The sequence below is a fragment of the Octopus sinensis genome, linkage group LG5 (genome assembly GCF_006345805.1).
Source record: "Octopus sinensis linkage group LG5, ASM634580v1, whole genome shotgun sequence".
NCBI classification, from domain to species: domain Eukaryota; kingdom Metazoa; phylum Mollusca; class Cephalopoda; order Octopoda; family Octopodidae; genus Octopus; species Octopus sinensis.
In genome coordinates, this window is record NC_043001.1 from 117224591 (window position 1) to 117238966 (window position 14376).

The following is a 14376-nucleotide window of genomic DNA, read 5'->3' on the forward strand; positions in this document are numbered from 1 at the left end:
TGTATGCATGCATGCATGTATGTATGTATGTATGTATGTATTATGTATGAATGTGTATGTGTGTGTGTGTGTTTGTGTGTGCGTGTAATGTATATTTCTATGTATGTATGCATGTAGGTACGTATGCATGTATATATGTATTACGTACGTATTTATCTATACATACGTACGTACATACATACATATATATGTATGTATGTATGTATGTATGTATGTATGTATGTATGTATGTATGTATGTATGTATGTATGTATGTATGTACGTACGTATGTATAGATAAATACGTACATACATACATACATGCCCAAGTCACCAACCTCGTTGGACTATACCTACTCCATCAGCTCCGAATACACTTCCTTAACATCAAGGGAGGTCTATACAGAGATGATAGTTTGCTAGTCACCAATGGCATTAACAAGTCCTCTTTAGAATGAATTCGGAAAGATCTACACAAATTTTTCTCTAACCTCAACTTATCTATTACTTTTGAAAATTCCCAGAAATTCACTAATTTTTAGACGTTACTTTAAACTTAGAAACCGCCCAATCCTCCCAATATCACAACCCTAACTAATACCTTAAGTATCTAAACATTAATTCCAATCACCACAAAGCCACATTTGATAGTATAGTTAAAGGTATCTCCATTCGTATATCTGACCTCACACCCACTGAAGAAATATTCATCAACCACGCCCCATATTACAACTCTGAAATTTTATCTGATCAAATTAAACATATTACAACCAGCGGCTTCTTCCAACAAATAATATACATCTATAATACTAGGCTCAAGCAACATATATCTCAAGTCATATCAAAACGACATGCTAACCATCATAATCACAACATACCACGCACCCACTATACTAAAACCCTGGGAGAACCCAGATCAAGACAGCTTAGACCCACACGCACATATATAACACTAGGTCAAAAGCTAAAACAGCTTACAATAACGGGCTATATAACACGCTCTAATTTCTAAAAATATAAATTATACTACCGCTAAACAACAACAAAAAAGCGGTAGACGCTCCCTTTTCACTAAATGTTAGAACTTAGCCGAATCCTATTTTTAATATACTAGACTCAAGCTTCGCCCGTCAACATCTATCTTTAATAGATCTACCTTAAAGTGTGTTCTTGGTCGCGTTAACAAAGGGATGTGGGTTCGAATCCCACTCGGATAGGAAAGCCTTCTTTTTCTGTCGAGGGCTTATATGCCCCTTTATTAGACTATTTTCTTTAACATTGCACGTTGATCGCCATAAGCTTTAAGCTTATATAAAAATACCATTACTAATGTGTGTGTGTGTGTGTTCGGTAGAATGCCTTGATGCAGAACACAACCAGAAATTCTCTATTAAATCTCTGGGTCATAATTCCTTTCCTGTAGTATTTGCATTGTGTTATAATCGTATGATCCAAACAGGGATAAGCTTGATTGGTATTAACACGAGTTGTATATAATTAGAATTAGTTAAGAATTAGATAAATTTCTTTATGGTGATATTAAGTACGTTATAACATATCAAATTGTATTTATTTAATTACACACTGCGTTTAATTACACACTGCGTTTGGGTATTTGAAACTTACGGAAATCTTTATCAAACCCTCACAAGTACCAGAAATCAAGATCATAACTAAGTATGAAACATCTTGCCCTTCCTTGTATTTGGTCCAAGTTTCTATTTGAAGAGTAGTCATTTGTAGCGATATTACATAAGATCACACAGTTCAGTTCAATAATTCTTTTAATATGTGGTATGCTCTGTATTTCTGTCAGGCATTATATTTTTCGCCAGTCGGTGAACACGTTCAAAATAGCCAGAAATAATATTTATAACTTCCCGCCATTCTTAGAAACAAGTCATTACATATCATATAGGTAAACCCTAGTTTATAAACCATTCGTAGTCTTAGTAAACTAACTATACATTAATTCTAGCTCATAATTCCCCGCAAAGAATGTGAGAACTAAGATGCACATTAAAATTACTATCTACTTATATTTGCTGATAACCTTTTGGAGATGAAGAACATCTGTTGAAGAAATTTGAACCTTGTATTAATATCTGCTTTAGATTTATTTTCCATTATCGTTTTTGTTTGTTTTTACGAACATATCCTCCTAAACGTTTTAGGAATTTCTCTTCTGAAAAATAAATTACACTACAGATCAATGCTTCCAAAAGTGGGTACTTCTACCATACATGATGGAGACGTTGTCAGTGTTATTTAGCCCCACATTAGCTCTAGTGAACCAGACCCATGATCAAAAGAATTCCAGTCGTGGCTATCCAGTTATCATTTTTGTCCCCGATATGGATGTATCATTAACTACTGTGGTTTTCCTTCATTAAGACAGTAGGTTGTGAGACGAAATCGCACGACAGCAGAGCAGCTCCTTCGGGTTGGGATGTTGGTGAAAATACTCTTCAGGGGCGGGGTGAGTTTCTTTCTGGCCTCTTTAAAGTTTTCTGTGTTGTCATCATTGTTTAGCTAAACTGTTGATCGATGGTTGGACTCCAGTGGGATCACAAACAACCAGTAAAAATTCTCATTTGCAGCTTCTCTGCAATTTTATAGAAATTCGTATTATGTGTTGCCATTTGTTCTGATATTTTAAAAGATAAGACAGGACCCAAATTTAATTTGCTAATGCGTAAGTAGGAATTGAAAGGCAGCGATGAAATTTGCAGGATTTGAACTCAGAATATAAAGAAACGGAACAAATACCGCAAAGCATTTTACCGATGCTTTAACGAATCTGCCTATCCATCACCAATCTTTCTCTTTCGAAATTTTAATCAATTCGTATGCGCACGAGCTCATTTCCCCTTCACATCCAGACTCTGGTCCCGCATATATTTTCTGGAAAACACTTCTACATTATTCAACAAATTCTATACTAATTATAACCCTCTCTACTCTAGGCACACGGCCTGAAATTTTGGAGAGGGAAGATTGTCGATTATATCGACCTCAGTGCTCAACTGATACTTATTTCATCGACCCTGAAAGGATAAAAGGCAAAGTCGACCCCGATAGTATTTGAACTCCGTAAAGACGGACGAAATACCGCTAAGCATTTTGTCCGGCGCGGTAACGATTCTGCCAGCTCACTGCCTTTTTCCACACTAATTATAATGACCCAATGATCCTTTCTACTCTAGGCACAAGGCCTGAAATTTGGGGGGAGGGGGCCAGCCGATTAGATCGACCCCAGTGCGCAACTCGTATTTAATTTATCGACCCCGAAAGGATGAAATGCAAAGTCGACCTCGGAGGAATTTGAACTCAAAACGTAAAGTCAGACGAAATATCGCTAAGCATTTCGCTCGGCGTGTTAACGTTTCTGCCAACTCGCCGCCTTATAATGACCCAATAATGCTATCATTTAAACATGTGATGATTATGATACTGTTATAATATGAAAAGATATTCAAGTTAATGTTTATAATACAAAAGGATATCGAGGTTAATTATTATAATGTAAAAGAATACGAAGGTTTATCTTACATAGCTGTGTAGTTAAAGAATTCGTTTCACAATTACGCATCACGTTAGGGTATTTTCTTCCATAACTTCAGGCTGACTTTGTGAATAAAAGTTGGTAGATAATTACGACTACACTCTCCGTACAACAAACAATTCCTTGATAAGAACTAAAAAAGCCCCCATTCGTAGCTTTTAGATGAAGGGTTTACTAGGATTTCAAGTAAGTATATACTGGAGTAGAGACTCGGATTATTGAATCGATGGGCTGTCAGACAACTAATCAAGATATCGTGGTTCGCATAACCACGATATCTACGTTGCGGTCAAGCTAAATGTCTCTCATATGTTCCAACTCTATCTATATAAACCTGACCACAAAAGACGAGCTTGTCCTGCTGTTAACAGTACTCAAATGATTCGATAGCTTTTGGTACGGTGTTGTATTTTGATCGCAGAAGATGAGGATTGGCATAATCTGATTTTACTATCATTTAAACCGGAGTTAGACATTGCCCTATGAAGCGAAGATCTTGAAATGCCAACCATGCATTTAAATGGATTTCTGTTACTTTCTCGAATCCCATAGCACTTTACGGCATCTCTTTTACTCTTTTACTCTTATTTGTTTCAGTCATTTCACTGCGGCCATGCTGGAGCACCGCCGTTAGTCGAGCAAATTGACCCCAGGACTTATTCTTTGTAAGCCTAGTACTTATTCTATCGGTCTCTTTTGCCGAACCGCTAAGTTACGGGGACGTAAACACACCAGCATCGGTTGTCAATCGATGTTGGGGGGACAAACACAGACACACAAACATACACACACACACACACATATATATATACATATATACGGCGGGCTTCTTTCAGTTTCTGTCTACCAAATCTACTCACAAGGCTTTGGTCGGCCCGAAGCTATGGTAGAAGACACTTGCCCAAGGTGCCACGCAGTGGGACTTGAACCTAGAACTATGTGGTTGGTAAACAAGCTACTTACCACACAGCCACTCCTGCACCTAGATGTTGATACTAATACAGTGTTAAAGGCAATACATTGGCTGAGACGTTAGAGCATCAAATAAAATGCTCCCTGTATTTGCTTAATGTTGTTTACGTTCTCCGTTTCTCAATGCAAACCCGACCAAGTCAACTTTGCCTTTTGTTTGTTTCTGGTGGTGGGAGTGCGTTGAAATAAATACGAGTCAAGTACAGAGGTCGATACAGTTGATTGCTCTTTTTCCCAAGTTTGATACCATATACATGTCTTTGTTAAAATCAATATTAAATAGAAGACTCGCAACATGGATAATAGCGAAACCGGTAGGACGACGGACATATTACTTCTTCTTAGTTATTACCCTTCGCCGAATTGACTTCGAATTTGCTTTTCATTTCTGCAAGCATGTGCGTGCGTGTGTACTCGCGTGTGTGTGTGTGTGTGAGAAATTTAATTGCTTGTACCATTGTGTGTCTATGTTAGAAGGAGGCGCAATGGCCCAGTGGTTAGGGCAGTGGACTCGCGGTCATAGGATCGCGGTTTCGATTCCCAGACCGGGCGTTGTGAGTGTTTATTGAGCGAAAACACCTAAAGCTCCACGAGCCTCCGGCTGGGGATGGTGGTGATCCCTGCTGTACTCTTTCACCACAACTTTCTCTCAGTCTTACTTCCTGTTTCTGTTGTACCTTGTATTTCAAAGGGCCGGCCTTGTCACTCTCTGTGTCACGCTGAATATCCCCGAGAACTACGTTAAGGGTACACGTGTCTGTGGAGTGCTCAGCCACTTACACGTTAATTTCATGAGCAGGCTGTTCCGTTGATTCGGATCAACCGGAACCCTCGTCGTCGTAACCGACGGAGTGCTTCCATCATCTATGTTAGAAGTGGATATAATAGTGTTTCCTTAAGCGTGCAGCAGTTTGTTTTATCTACCGAATCCATTTTGAAGCTTCTAGAATTAAGTAGCCAGACATTTTCTGGTCGCATCTCCTGTCAGAAGTTTTCTTCAAATTTTGCTGAAAATAATTTCACTTTTTTGAATGTATTTCTAGTCTCACAAATTACAATCCCAAATTCAGAAACCCTTGCTTGGCTGATTCGTGAAATAATGGAGAGATTTGATACAGAAAAAGTTACTTAGCGATGACAACGAAGACAGCCAAGAGTGTCGAATAATCAAGTGACTGAAGGGGTCAGTAGTTCCTATTTCGTCTCACGTCGCGTCCAAGGCCAATCAATGGCAAAGACACAAAAGTTTCCACCGTTCAGTCACCCACATCTAAATAGATCCTATATAGTGGCATAATTCAGCGCAGACGGCGAATTGACAGAGTCATTGGAACGTCGGACTAAATACCCTGTGAATATTTGATCTGGTGATCTGCGTTCTGAGTTCAAATACTACCAAGGCCAACTTTGTCTTTCATCTTTTCGGGACGAGTAAGTAAAATATCAGTCCATGGCTGTAGATTGGGGAGGGGGTAATTATTACAACGCGGCGTGGGACACTGTGAGATATCTATTCCGGTTATGTACGCTCGGAGTTCAAAATTCCACATAGAGAAACCATTATCGTGACTATTTTCGAGAGGAGCGATAGTCCCACACTCGGCGAAGGCACCGCACTCAAGTTTACTTTCTTCTTGAGTTAAGACAAGTCAAAGAGCACAGAGTACTCGATGCACAACGATGCATAATGATGATGATGATGGTGAGGTAATGATGGCGATGATGATGATGATGATGAGCAATGCTGAATGCTTGTTGGCTTGCAACGAAAACCTAGGTTGGACTCTTCAGGTAGGATGGTTATTACTTCTTGTCTTGAGACAGCATTCACCCGGGATGGGTTGAGTTGGCTTCATTCATCCTCAATGCTGCATCTCTCACAAACGCCGACCAGACCTGGTGATTTGAGGCTAACGACCGCGTGATCTCCAACCACTCCTTATTCCAGCGGCGAGCGCCGTAGATATGGGGGCCTAGGTTGGGTTCCAGATCAGCCTTGACTGTCATCAGCCAGGTTTTTCGTTGTCCACCACATCGCTTTCGCCAACCCTGAAGGGGAGCTGGGGCAATTGCTTCGAAGATGAATTCTCCATGGCCAGGAGAATTCAGCCATGGTCATTACAATAGGCTACTGTCTTATTAAAAGGTGTTTTTTGTGTATTGTCTCCTTAACATTAGTGAAACCGGAAGGAAATACTCACCCAGTGAATCACTGATGTTTGAGAAATGACAAATTTAAACTAAATATGGGAATTGCAAAGCGTCGATAGTGAGACACAAATTTCAAACCTTTATCTGATAGTCATATGCTATCTCTTATCTCAATTTGTTGACTGCAGCATAAACTGAATCAGAGCTTAGAGAGATGGTAAGCTGAAAATAAATTTTAATTACTTGAAATTACAATCATGATGAGATAAAAACGACTCATTAGCGTTAGTGAAAAATTAGTCCTCTGTAGAGATAAGAGACAAAACTCCTGACAATTCAATCGAAAATTATTTTTGATAGAGACATACATGGAGAGGGGGAGTGAGTCTGACCTTTGGCGGCCATAGTGGAAATTTTAGGCTTCAAATTTTAGGTTCCAAGCTTATTGAACCTCCTTAGCGAAGCGTAGTCCACTGCATCCACATCTCTAAATGACTTTCATCACAATCTCTGATATGTAAAATCACTCGCAAACCACTTTGCATCCTATTGCATAATGTACACAATGTTTGAAAAAAAATGGATGGGCTGGTTACGTCACAGATCCTTTTAATCATAGGTAAGTTCAATGAAGGTTGAGATAGGATTAAAGATTGAGAACAATTATGATGCCAACATTAAAGAAATTTCGTCCCAAATCCGTGTTACTGACCTGTGTGGTACAACCAGGAAGACAAAGAACAAAATACATTATATTCATGTTGATATTGGCAATGACTTTTTATACTCAATTTAGTTCTGCAGTAAAATGATATTTACAAAGAACACTGGTAAATCATTGAGGTATAAGGTCATTAACTAAATAAATATTAAGTGTGTGTGTGTGTGTGTACTTCAGCTCGTATTATATTCTCGCCAACTTTAATTGCAGCGTCATATGTAAATCGACCTTTCATATATATTTATATATATGAATGTAATATCCAGGGATCGAGGTGTAGGAAGAAAGTTAGCTTCAAGCAATCCGTAGTAAATATAAAAAAAAAACAACTTTCAAGGACAATAGTGGTTTATTGACACGGAAGGTTGTGGATTTTTTTATCGTGTCGAAGAATGATAAGCTGAAAAAATTCTTTTTGTATTCTACGATATGCAACCAGGGTGTGCAAATAAGAATACAAGAGTTACGGAATGGAAATGGAACGATCCGGGCTACATATGTTTCATAGTGAGCGGAACCTCAGAAGTGGTAAAATCCAATTGTGGTGTATACCACCGGCAACACTTCAGGCAAAGAATATCTTGATTAGATTAAAGGTTACATTGTCGCAAGGCGGTACATGTCGACGCAAGGAAGATTCAATTAGAATGATTGCTTTCCATAAATTTTCAGGTTCCCGAATGTAAGCATATTTACATATTACACTGGAAAAATTCTACACAATAGGAAAACATGAACGTTTCATAAACATTCAGACATTATATGCTTTTGTATGCCAGCATCTGTGAAAAGCTCACACATTCATACATATTAGCAACAATTATAACGATTTAGAATATGGAGACTGGTACATCCTCAAAATTTATTTCCTTTTATTTTACAATTTCATACAAGATATTTTTAATATGTACATATACATATACGCGCGTGCGTGTGTATTAGAAACTTTATTCATATCAGCGAGAATAGTATAATGCTGACGCCATAAGAATTTAGAAACTTAGAAGCTCCAAGAGAACATGGAATGATATTCAAAATAATTCGTGTTTAGAGCGGTAACTCGAAGCAGATAAAACTATAAATAAGAACGTGTAAATATTGGTTTTAAAAGCGTTTGAATAGAAAAATGAAAGCTTTTTTTTTATTCCATTATTTACACGCTGTTATTTATAGGTTTATCTGCTTCGGGTTACACCGTTCCAAAAAAGAATTATTTCATGCTCTATCGAGGATTCTAAATTCTCATGACGTAAACAATATATATATAGTAAATAAAAAAACGAAGAACAAACACAAAAAAACAGCAACGCGAGGACGTGGTACATGTAAAGTATTAACAGACGTTCAGGGAAAGAAAGGTGGTTTAACGTTTCGAGCAAACGCTCTTCTTCAGAAATAGAAAAAAGTCCAATAGAAAAGAAAGACGGAGGGGAAAAAAAGTCGCCAACGATTCATATGTGGTTACATTTTGAAATCATTTTGAATATATATTTATTTCCTTTTATTTTACAATTTCATACAGTATATTTTTAATATGTACACACACACACACACACACACACATATATATATATGTATGCATGTATATGTACATATTAAAAATATACCATATGAAATTGTAAAATAAAAGGAATAAATTTTGAGGATTTACCAGTCGCCATATTCTATATCGTTATAATTGTTGCTAATATGTATGAATGCGTGAGCTTTTCACAGATGCTGGCATGCAAAAGCATGTACCGTCTGAATGTTTCTGAAATTTGTATGTTTTCCTATTGCATAGAATTTTCCCAATGCAATATGTAAATATGCTTACATTCGGAAACCTGGAAATTTATGGGAAACAATTCGCATGCTTGTGAAAGAAAGTGCACTTTGTGTGTGCGAACGTGTGTGTTTGATAGCGTTCATCAAAATTAATTGTATACATGTTTAATTCCCGATTTTCTTCCCCAAATTTGTAGCACTGTACGTATGTTAATATTTATTTTGTAATATACAAAAAATTTGACAAGCGGTTCCCAGCCGGAGTCCACATGGTCCTTGGGGGTCCATGTAAGATTTTGTTGTTAAAATTTATCTGCAATAAATTGGTTATACATCTGCAATATACAAAATATTTTATATAACTTCTAATAATATTTTATTCTAGAAATATAATAGGGTTTTGATTTGTAAAACATCGAATGGCTATGAGAGTCCATCGGAGTAAAATGGGACTGAGTAAAATAAGATTGAGTAAAATGGTTGAGAAACGCTGATTTAGACTCCGAACTTAAAACAACTGTTTAAACCAACGTCTCATAAACAAAAAATGGGATAGTGGCGTGTGATTTGAGGATATTTAGTGGTAATATCTAACAGGTCGAGAGACCACGTCGTGATAAGATAAATCGAAAAATATATCTTTATGACATTCAGTATAACTTCACTCTAGAACAGTGATTCTCAATCGAGGCCCATACGACCCTTGGGGTGGGGCCCATATAAGATTTTGTTATTAAAATTTATGTGCAATAATCTGGTTAAATTTTCTACAATACACAATATATTTTAATTTTTTTAAATTAAATTCCTAATAATATTTAATTATAAATATTGAACAGCTATGGGTTCCAACCGTATGAATAAGAATCAAATGGGGTCTATTGGCAAAAAATGTTGAGTATCACTAATTATGGCTTATTTATTGTAACGATCATCACCCTGTCTACCTTGTCGGCCTTGACCTGTTCTTCTTTTGCTTGACATTTTTGAAAATAGACAGCTTATGTAAATGAATTCAAGTGTAAATTCTCAAGTATGTATGTCTACACACACCCAAATATTCTATTTTGGAACAGTAGATCTCGAAGGACACAAAGATATAAATAACAGCAGGCAAATGTTTGATTGAAAAACTCTTCTGGATAGGAAAGGTTGAAGGCTGCTCATGGGGTGCGGGACGAACAGACTTAAAAAAACAACAACAACAAAACTCATGTAGTAGAGTTTACTTGTTCGTTCGAAACTGATGATTCACTCCATCGCTACAGTGGTGCGAGTTTCTCGCCCTGTGCGAGTCTTCAGGCAATGAAAAAAGATGAATGGGAGCGTTGAGCTGTTTTCTTTATATATATATATATATATATATATTATATATATATATATACATACACGAGTAAGTAGACAAACGAAAGAAGGGCACTCAACACATGTATAGATCAAAACAAAATGCCCATGTACGCGATTTAGTGTTCACCATGCGGTATTTTCCATCTAACTGCTGTCTCTGAAATACCGACATCAATACTGCATGACCTTTCTCGACCGATCCCAGACTAACGTCCAGTAATAAACATTGACTCTCTTCAATCGAACTCTCATTCAGACCCCAATGGTCGAAGACTAGCCTCGCGTTTGAAACTCAGAGTAGCAAAGATTCTGAATCAAACTATTTTGATCTATCTATCTATCTATCTATCTATCTATCTATCTATCTATCTATCTATCTATCTATCTTCTATCTATCTATCTATCTATCTATCTATCTATATCTATCTATCTATATCTATCTATCTATATATATATATATATAATATATATATATATATATATAAACTGTGAATACTTTCTTCAAGATAAATATACATGCATGTTTTTGTGCATCAATCTATTTATCAATTTATAATGTACATAATATATTTGATTGTGTATACATTAGTATATATGAGAAATAAATAAAACAAATTTTAACTGATACATTTTCTTTTTATATGAAATATACATTTTTTAAATGTGCGTTTATAAGTATAAAAGTCGTCAATACCTGAATGTTCATAAGTTACTGAGGATATAATATTGATCAAAATTGATATAGCAACGTAGTTCCCAATATCGTTGCAGCGTTTATTCAGTTGACCTTCATTATTATTATTATTATTATTATTATATTATTATTATTATTATTATTATTATTATTATTACCACCAATATTATATCATCTTCTTCACTAATGATCGTGTTCTTTTATTACAAATACTGTTTGAAATAAAGTCATTAAAAATAAACAGTACACGATATTATAAATAGAAAACAATATGGCTGTAGAATATCAATAAAATGTACATTTCCTGAGTTTATAGTGATTGGTTAATTGCTTTAACATTATTAGGATTATTAAGTTAAGTGATGATGTATTGAATGTCGTACGCAAAAAATTCTCCACTGATTTCTCTTTTTGTTGGAGAAAGTAAACAGAAATCTAGTGGCGAATATTAGCGACCCTCAAGGTAAACGGGAGTTAATTTCAAGAAATTAAGATTTAATTTCTTAAAGTTATTTTGAATGATTAGAAGAAAAGTCTGATTTCTGTTTACTGGCAAGGGACGACTATGGAGATGTTTCGGTCTATTAGGCCTCATCAGCATAGTCTTGTCTACTGATCAGCTGATATTGTTTTTTCTGGTCAGTATAATCTGTATATGCTGAATTAAGGATTTCTCTCAAAGAGTCGATTGGTTAGGTTTGAAGGGATATATGTAGATTGGGAAAAAGGGAAGCATTGGTCGGGTTTAAAGATACCATGGAAGACAGTGAGTAGCTTGATTGGTCAAGATCATAAAGTAACTAGGACGAAAGCGAGAAAAGTATTGGTTGGTAAATAGAGCGATAGATTGCTCAAGTTTATACAGACTTAGAGATATTGAAAGAGGTGTAATGATTTGTTAGGTTCACAGATACAGATCGGTTAGGTTTGCAGATACAGATTGGGAAACGGGGCATTGATTGATCAAATTTTTAAAGATGTAGGAAGAGTGAAAGAGAAGCAATGTTTGGTTAGGATCAAAGAGATAATGGTGGATTGGAAGTTGTATATTTAGTTGGTCATTTTTAACATCAGTGATGGAAATGATGCACTATCATATAGACAGCTGAAACTAGATCGTAGATTTAATAAGAGAACTTGCTGCTCTAGCACGTCATTTCCCACAAATAATAATTTATTTGTGAACCGAAAAGCCACATATTTATAGAGGAAAAGGAAATGTTGTGCTATGACGTTCATGTTTTTCTCAAGGTTATAACGGCATATGTGAAGTGAAAGAGTTTCAAAATCAGTTTGCAGAGATGACTCACCTCAGGCGATCGAATAATATTTCGAATGGTGATAATAAAAAACAATAAATTAAGCGAAGGGAAATATTCAAAGGATTTAGGCAGAAAAAGCAAAATATTTCTGCCAGTCAGGAGGCTGTAGTCCAGTTATCAATTTATAAAGTATACTAAGCATCATCGCTTTTATAAGCCGTGTCATCAGCACGTACAGAAGCATTCATCAATAATTGGATAGGGAATTTTTTCCCAGCGACACCGTCGTCGAAGACTTTTCCGTCGATTAATTCCGTTCCTTACCGAACCCAACTTAAGACTTGTGCTCTTAGATCTATTCGACGCCTTACCACCTGGTCTTTCTTTACAGTTCCATCTTAGCAGATGGATAATTTTACTTTTTGCAGACACGCAACGCATGCCAGGCGGCCACGAACACTGTCCGTTGTCGGTGCAACTTCCTTGCCGTATCCATGGCGGCCAAAAAAATTCTCCAACGTTAACCCAGGAATACTGAACTGGACATGAAGATTTTTTTACAAGCCACGTTTTAATAGCAGCGATAATTTGTGTATCAGGAACCATTGCGGTGTTGTTATCATAGGTTAAATTAATCTTTAGGTCTTTCACTGCATCTTGCATCATGCTGTCAATTGGATAGTCGACGTATCTCAAAGATCCATTTTTGTTCTTTGGTTTATTAATAGACATCACTTTGGGATTGAAATCCTTTCCCAAAATTTGCAAAAGTTTTTTCTTTCTTCGTCTCTTTGGTTTTGTTGTTAGTATTCCGTGAGAGTCGCGCCTGAATTGGGAAATAGGATTATGTTTAAAGATCCTTTCAATCCCATAATCCGAAATGGCAACTGACTTGGGATAGAAACTTGTTGCAAAAAGTTCATTTAGCATGAAGGTGTTGAAAATGTACCAAAACATGGCTAGGCTTCCACTTTTCATCTTCACAGCAATTTATTGAAACCTGCCAAAGAGAAAGAAAAGAAATCATGAACACTAGAATATTTTATGAAATAAAAAAAAAACGGTGTTCTAGTTAGGGCTAAAACTCTAAAGTTATAGGAAGACAAAACTTTAATTTGTAGTTGTAAGAATGAATGAGGTGACGTATTATCAAATGCGATGTATCCTAGTCGCGATCATCCCAGCTGTTCGCCCAGTTTTCAGCAGGCTGGATTTCATTATCCAAAATGTTCATTTTAAGACCGTAAAGTATAATCTGATGGATATCTGGTTGCTTGTTCTAGTAGATCGATCATCGATCACTTATAGGCACAGTGAAATGATGGCGTTCGAAAGGTATCTAACGAAGGTTAAATACTTCGTTTAGCTTGCGAAACGTACACATATAAAAACGCACACATGAAATTAACATATATATCTGCATATATACAAACATACATACAAATACACACATATAGACACGCATACAAATATACACAAGAATATGTACGCAAATACATGCCCACATATATAAATGTATACACACACACACACACACACACACATATATATATACTCATAGACACGGACATATATACACGTACACACTCATACATACATATACAAACCTACAATACATACACATAAATATATAGAGACATATCTTCACATCAAGATAAATATTAGATCGTATTTTAAGCAAACTAAATAGTAAATTAAATTTACGGATTTGGAAAATAGCAAGTCAGTGATAGATTGGTTCAAATGGATTAGCCATAAAAATGACTGAACATTTACGCAGTCTGATATTGTCGGTTTTTACCCGTCAATATCTAAGCTTTTGCTTCCCAAAGCATTGAACAACGCCAAGCAGTATGTCACCATCGATAGCTCGGAAATAGATATTATCTTGCATGCAAGGAATTCCCTTCTTTTTTAC

The 14376-nt window shown here is 36.3% G+C and overlaps 1 protein-coding gene across 2 annotated transcripts in view; it reads right to left on the reverse strand.

The window, feature by feature from the left end:
* Positions 1–11117: 11117 nt before the first annotated feature.
* Positions 11118–14376, reverse strand: part of LOC115212061 (noggin-3-like) — a 45350-nt gene continuing 42091 nt past the window's right edge. For both annotated transcript variants that reach the window (XM_029780869.2, XM_029780870.2), the window contains exon 2: positions 11118–13458. In XM_029780869.2, the coding sequence (XP_029636729.1) occupies positions 12684–13436 (753 nt within the window). In that variant the 5' untranslated portion in view covers positions 13437–13458 and the 3' untranslated portion in view covers positions 11118–12683. The remainder of the gene's footprint in view (positions 13459–14376) is intronic.